At 38.7% G+C, this 7,692-nt stretch overlaps 1 protein-coding gene across 3 annotated transcripts in view; it reads right to left on the reverse strand.

Moving 5' to 3' along the window:
- The window catches only part of ZNF106 (zinc finger protein 106), a 51,911-nt gene extending 44,504 nt beyond the window's left edge, over positions 1-7,407 (reverse strand). The window contains exons 1-2 of one of the 3 annotated variants that reach the window (XM_081936101.1): positions 7,242-7,407; positions 2,295-2,380 (exon numbers count right to left, since the gene is read on the reverse strand). In XM_081936101.1, coding sequence (XP_081792227.1) covers positions 2,295-2,348 — 54 coding nt within the window. In that variant the 5' untranslated portion in view covers positions 2,349-2,380; positions 7,242-7,407. Of the gene's footprint in view, positions 1-2,294; positions 2,381-6,778; positions 7,169-7,199 lie in introns of those variants that run through there. The other 2 variants (XM_081936103.1, XM_081936102.1) reach the window with 2 other exon arrangements.
- Positions 7,408-7,692: the final 285 nt, after the last annotated feature.

Consider the following 7,692-nt stretch of genomic DNA (forward strand, 5'->3'; position numbering starts at 1 on the left):
TCCAAGTGCCTATGGGAGAGGCCTTGGCAGCTGTCCAGAACAAACACACACACACCCCTGGACACGTCCTGGACCTGGCCAGCCACTGCCTAACCAACACATACTTCATCCATAATGGACAAAGATACAAACAGATAGAGGCACCACCCATGGGATCACCCCTCACCCCCGTCATCACAAACTAATTCAGGGAACATTTTGAAACTAATGTCTTAGATGGATCTGGGCACAGGCCAAGCTCTGGCTTGGATATGTTGATGACACTTTCATGGTTTGGCCACACGGGAAAGAGGGGCTGGACGACTTCCTCATACATCTCGGCAACCTACACCCCAGAATGCAGTTCACTGTGGAAGTGGAGGCGGGCGGCCAGCTTCCCTTTCTGGACGTCCTAGTCTGCGAGGGATCGATGGCTCTCTGGGACACGCTATCTGCCGGAGAGAAGCACTCACCAGCCGCTACTTGAACACACAGTCCAATCACCACCCTGCACAGATCAGCTCTGTAGCCGGGACCCCCATCTCCAGAACCAAACGCCTAGCTGACAAAGGCCACCTGAAAACTGAATTGGACTCTCTCACAAACGTATAAATCTCCAACGGATTCCAAAGAAAAACAATTGCCGGCCTGATCCAAGGGGAGACTCCCCCCAGGAGCCGAGACGCAGAGCAGGACGGTGGCATCGCCCTCCTCCCTTGCATCGGAGGCACCACGGATAAAGTCAGCAAAGTTCTCCACAAACACAATATCAGGGCAGCCTTCAACACTGACCAAAGAATGGCCAATATCTTGGGAAACCCCAAGGACGGAATCACGCCAGCACTCCACACACACCCGCCAAAAAAGGTACCAGGTCTTATTTTGGGGGAAGTCTCCACTGACTCACCTCACATGGCTGCACTGACAACTCCACCCAGCAGGAGCCCGTTGCTGGCCCACTTCTTCTGCAGCCATTTGCCACCACTCGCATCGCCCCGGCCTTCAATTCACCGTCAGAGGCCTTCAGGAAAGGCCTCTGCAACTGAGAAATGGGCTCCGGATTGATGCGTCTGGCATCCCCCAGCCTCATTTCACCATCAGAAGCCTTCAGGAAATTCCTCTGCAGCCGATAAGAGCGCTGGATCCTCTGATGGCGAAATGGAAGCCAGGGGGCACCACGCATGCCAATCTGGAACTCATTTCTCTGCTACAGAAGCCTTTTCTGAAGGCCTCTGATGGCAAAATGAGGCCGGGAGGTGCCGCATGTGAGCAGTGGCAAATGGCTGCAGAAGAAGTGGGCCAGCAAGGTGAGGCAGGTGTCAGGGTATGCAAGGCTTGGCTGCAATTGTCTGAAGGTAAGCAGCTCAACCCCCCCTTCTCCACCCTCACTTGATTTTTACCTGTGCACCCCACCCCACCCCATGCAACCAGGTCTTAACTAGGGCTTATTTGGGGGGGGGTAGGGCTTATATTGGGCTCGAGTATGAACATCAAGCTAAGACTTATTTTTTGGATAGGTCTTATTTTGGGGGGAACACAGTAATGTTCAACCTATAGAGTCATCTCCTAATTGATTTGCTGAAATAATAAAATCAGTAAACTTATACAAATAACTCATGCTGGCAAACATATTCAACAGACTTTCATCTCATTTTTCCCGCCACAACAACACTGTGAGGCGAATAAGGCTGAGGGAGTATGACTAGCCCAAGGCCGGAACTCATAGTCTCTGGCTTTCTAGCCTGGTACCCTTAACCATTAGACAAAACTGATTTGTATTATGCCTGGTAGAAGATTCAAAGTATGCAGGACATAAAGTACACTGCATTGGGAGACATTTGTTTCCTTGTTTGCTATATCTTAGTGCCATCAAGGCACTAGTTCTATTTTGAGTTTTCTAGAACAGAAATACATAACAGACAACTTTTGAAAACTTCGAAAAACTACTCAAGAAAGTTGCCACCAAATTCTATTTTTACTGTGACAAAAGGTGAAATCTATTTATTATACAGCGAGTATATTAACGATACTTAATTAATAGAAGCATCTTTCTACTTTTGGAAGGCAGCTGCAAGCATTATCCAAACAAACAGGCTTCAAATATCAAGTGTGGCCCTGTGCTTGCAAAAATAAAAACCTCTATCCTATTGTATGGCTGCATTGGTGATTATTGGTCTTTATTGTTGTGAACTTAAAAGATAATTGTAATGATCAATAAAAGATACCTTGAATACTCAAGACAAAGTAAGCTTTACATTTTCTAACCAAGATATAAAATGAAAGTTTCTTGGAATGGTGTTGAAATATTATTTTACCTTTTTTGAGCTGTATACGATGTGACACAATATACATTTTCGTTCTCGGACCATAGTGAATTCTTCAGAAAAATCTTACCCAATCCCTACGAAAAGAAAACAGAATATTAATTAACTCTTTACCAGCTTTATAATTTTCCAAATATTACTTTTAATAGCAGAACTATTTAATTCAATAAACATTTTATTTCTACTTTCTTATTCACCTTATTATGTCTAAAGGAAGACATAAACACCACCTTGATTAAAATCTGTTTTTCACAGCAACCTTGTTTGTACACTCTCCATCAATCTTGAAGTCAAGATTCAGATCCATGTGAATTTGATTAGAACAATAATACAACTGAAGAATTTAAACATAGCAAATAAAATTAGCAGTAGCTTCCATCCTACAAAAAGGATGATGTCATTTAATGACATTTTTAAAATGCCCCCTGGTAATTGTATTTTTTTATTCTATATAAAAAATTAGTTAAAGATAAATCTTTGCAGTACAGAATACAGTATAATTAACCATGGAAAATAATTAATGACAAGAGTTATTCCAGTCACACATTTATCAATTTCAAGAAGCAGCAAAGTAAATCCTTTTTCCAGGAAAAATTGGTGGGTTTAATGCTATTCAATTGATCATATTATAAGAAACTCTATATGTGTCTAAATTCTAGAATATTGGTGTAAAATAAAGAATGTGAACCTTTCTTAAGCTTAAAGGTAGAAATGTTGATATAGAATAGTGATGTTTTCCATAGGGTGTACAGAAATTTCTTCTTCAAGTGAGGAAGTAAAATGCTTAAGAGATAACAAGGTCAGTAGAGTAGGCTTATCTTATTTCATCAGTTGGCAGGCTAATTAGAAGTGACGTGTACCAAGCAGATCTAAAATTACATCTGCTTTGGCTAATTAGAAATACAAGTGTATTTAACTATGCCTGACTGCAAAAATATTTAACTATGCCTGACTGCAAGAAGAGCTTAAGGGTTCCATTAGCTTCCCAATCAACTTCAGCCACTTGCAGGAGAGGGCTAAAAATACTATCCAAACTCAACTGCTATTGGTTGTCACTATGAAAAAGCAAGAGCAATATTTTTTCCTCTGCAAAGGGACTGCTCAGACAGCACTCTAAAATTAAGGTTTATAATTGGCTAGACAATAGATTCTGAGGTTAGAAAATTAATAATGAAAGGAGATTAACAAACTAGAAACAAATACAGGTACAAAGTTATGAAGAAGAATATATATTGCAAGCAATATTATTATCGGACTGTACACAACTGTAAATTGGGTGGTTCCCAATCTCTCTTGCTAGTTTACCCTGCAATAGAAATAAATAAATTGCTGCTCTATGTGTAACATAAAAACACAACCATGTCATCAGAGGTATCTACTTGCCCTTCTCTTAAGGAAGAAAGGAAAGCAATGTTGATTGAAAAAACACTTTTACTAAAGGATATATGGGCTTCATGAAACCATCATCAAATCATATGATATTCTGATTCTGTAAACCTCTTAGAGAGCGCTATAAAAGCAGTATGAAGTGGTATATTAGTCTAAGTGCTATTGCTACTGGAAAGTTTATGATTTTTAAAAAATTCTTCCATGGACAAAAAATATCAGAAAAAGGCAAAGGAAGAAAGAGGTCTCAGTAGTTCAAATAATTCCTTTTTATTCCTTTAGGCACTCTACTAACATAATTTTGTTCTATTAGTGATATCACTATGAATCCACCAGACAACCTTCAAATTATCTTATAGTTCTTATAGCTTGACTACTTGTACCAGGAAGGCCCAGCGATATGGACCACAATAGACCCCAAGCCAACTAGACTACAGGTACAGCAAAAAAAATAACTGAAAAGAGATAGGCATCAAAGAAGGAAAAATGACAGATGGTCACCATTTCCTAAGAGTAAAAGGAAAAAAAATTGAGTCCAGTCAGCAATTGCATTAGGAGCAAATATAATTGTTTATTAAATTTATATGCCATTGAGTCCACAGTCAGCAATTGCATTAGGAGCAAATACAATTGTTTGTTAAATTTGTATGCCACCCAACTCTCAACAAATCTGGGATGATCTAGAATCACTCCCTGTATAGCTCCTATATTCTATAAGACACATATGCTTAAGTTTGTATATTTCACAAATGTCTTATTTTGGTTGGGATATCATGGTTTTTGGGACAGATTTTGCAATCTAAACAGAAGCCATCTTCATATCCTTTTGAATGAACAAAAAAGATGAAAAATGATATATGTTTAATGCTTGCCTTACAAAAGTTACAGCTAATTAAAATTTAAAGAAGAACTAATTAATGAATTTGAAAGCACACGTTCCAAACCAATTATATTTTTTATGTCAGAACTAGTCTAGCTGTACTATCATTGCCTGATGTAGTCATGGTTAATTATTCTGCAAGCCTGCGCAATAAATCATGAGCATCATTTGCCCAGAACAGAAATGAGGACTCCTAAAACACAACTCCCCGCAGCCCCAGAGAGCAGGGCTGATGGTGATAAATGCTGGGAATTGCATTTCAAGAATACAACTTGATGGGTCATAGGCTCTGTACCTTATGCCAAAATGATTGCCTGTAAAGAGAATTTAATGATTCCATATCTCTGATTTATTTTCAGGGGGAAAAATGCCCTTCCAGAAGATGAAGAATCATAGTATATTTCAGATGCTTATAATATTTATATTTCATGTAAATTTGATAACTGATGAAGTAGGAACAATCATCACCCTTGTTAAGTTCAATAAAGGAGAGGATTTGCAAAATAGTTCAATTACAGTTTTTCCAATAGTGTCTTCACAGGCAAGTAAATACAGGCTATGAGGCATCTTCTCGTAGAATATTTATTTTTTTCAGAACGCAAAAGTGCTGATAACATACAAAACCCTGCCTACAGTACCTATATTTGGAGCATGGGATTTTCCATCTTCTTAAATAACCAAGCAAAGAAGGTATTCCAAAAAGAGAAACTATCTGAAGGCTGCAGGACAGTGATCTCAGCACATTTAGCCAAAGAGCTCAACACAGAAGGAGAACCACATTTTGGAAATCACATACTACATTTAAAAACAATTTGAGACTTACTGTTTAACCTGAATCCAGACAGTACAATCACTGTTTGGAATTCAGACAACATGGTAAATCTTACATTTTTTAAAAAAATACAGCATGCATTGGTGGCATACGTACCCATTAACTTTTTGCCTTAGCACACCTTGGAACATTGGCCATAAAGATAATGGGATTTAAAATCTTTTCTTTATGTATTTACCATACAAGTAGTCTTTGACTTACAACCATAATTGCACCCAAAATTTCTGTTGCAAAGCAAGTCAGCTGTTGTGAGTTTTGTCCCATTTTGACTTTGCTTGCCAGTTAAATGAATCAATGCAGCTGTTAAATTAGTAACACGGTTGTTGTTACTTGAATATGATTTCCCGTTGACTTTGCTTTTCAGAAAGTCTCAAAAAGTGATCTCATGGCCCCAGGACCCTGCAACTGTCATAAAGATGAGTTAATTGCCAAGTGTCTGAATTTTGATCACATGGATATTCAGATGTTGCAATCATAAGTGTGAAAAAAGGTCATAAGTCCCTTAACTCTGAACCGTCACTAAACAAATGGTTGTAAATCTAGGATAACCTGTATTGGGTTTTGTAAACAATAATGCATACTTATAGTTACAGTGAAGATTAAACAATCACACATAATTTGGCTGATTGCTATTGGTAATTTGACCCAGTCAAATTATATTCTGTGAGGAAAGGCGTAATCAAAAGATACTAAAGTCTACACTTTAGAGGTTATGTAGTACTTTTCAAAAAAATATGAATTGTAAATGAAATATATAAAGTTATGAGAATCTTATTTTAAAATATGGCTCTATTTAAATATACAAGTAACTTTTAAATGATGCTTGAATTAATATCCACAGTAGCTCAATATATCATCTTTTGTGACGTTTTTGAAAAGCAGCATAAATAAGCTACACTGCAAACTACTATAACAGATTATATTTCCTCACATTATATTACAATTCATTTATCCAAAGATACCTTCCCTTTTCCTGACTCAATTCACAAAATTTTCTGACTTTGCAGTTAGCTTGAATCCTAAACCAAACTCAAGGACCGAATTCACACAACACAAAATTAAAACTCAAATTGGTTGATTTGTATCTGTGTATAATGTCTACATAGCCTATATGGGAGTCTTTAAAAAGTTTCCAAATTACATTCAACTGTTATACCAGTCTTCTGGAGTGTGAGCCAGCAAAATAAACCACCATTCCCATATTTATGCTGCTTTGTGAACTGGGAATAAAAGGAATTTCTCTAATTATTTGTCTTCCCTTTTAAGCCAATGTTTCTTTAGTAATTTCCTCTATTATTTTTTTTGTATTCTTGATAGCTGAATTGGCTCCAGTGTTTGACAAGAACTACTGAACAGGATACATAAGGGCTCTTTTACCACAGCTGTTTTATTCAATTGCAGTCCAAATATCATGCTCTATCATGCTTTTATTTCTTGGATGCTGCCATTTATGCATTTATCACAGGTTATGAAGAAAACCAAGTTTGGTGGAAGGAAACCAAGTTTTGCAACACTTCCGAAGTTTATATATGGCTCCTGTGTTCTCTTATAACGTGTTGGTTTAAAAACAAGCAATGCTAACTTCTTATGCAAACGGAGATTCGTTGGGATACAGTATTAGGTCCTCGGCTGCTTTTCAAACTTCTGAAGTTGGTTCCTTATCAACTGATCCTCAAGATTATTTAACTACGTTCCAGCCGACTCAAAAAAAAAGAAAAAGCTTCACCACCCCCATACAAGTGCTACCAACATTAGCAACCCTCGAGTCCGGGGTTTAAACTCAGCTTCCGCCACATACTTTGAAGGGGGAAGCAGTAACAGCCCGCCTCGCGGTACTCACAGATGGTATCCGCCTCATCCAGCCGCGAAGCACGAGCGCATCACCCAACAAGATGGGCTACCGAAACCCCGCCCATTGCCGGTGCAGCCTCCTCCGGAGACCTACAAACTCGACCCGAAAGAGAACCGCGCCACAGGCCGGGAGCGTCTTCATATGGTTTCAACCAATCAGAGAACCAAATCCTCTTTTTTGTGTGCATTCTGGGAATAGTAGTTTACAATCCGGAGAAGCCGGTTTTGCAATACCATAGAAACAGGAAATGAGTCATACTCAATATCTCTGATTCAAAGAAACAGAGCGATGCATTTTGGTAGATGTAGTTTTTATTTAGAGAGTTACCCTTTGGGAGCCGTATTGGGCTTGTACAGCGAGCGGGTCATTGGTCATTTCGGTTCCGAGTGCTTCTGAATGAGATTTTCGTAGAGGAAACAATCTTCGTGGCCCAAATAAA

This window comes from Natrix helvetica (genome assembly GCF_964273705.1).
Source record: "Natrix helvetica genome assembly, chromosome: 1".
NCBI lineage: Eukaryota > Metazoa > Chordata > Lepidosauria > Squamata > Natricidae > Natrix > Natrix helvetica.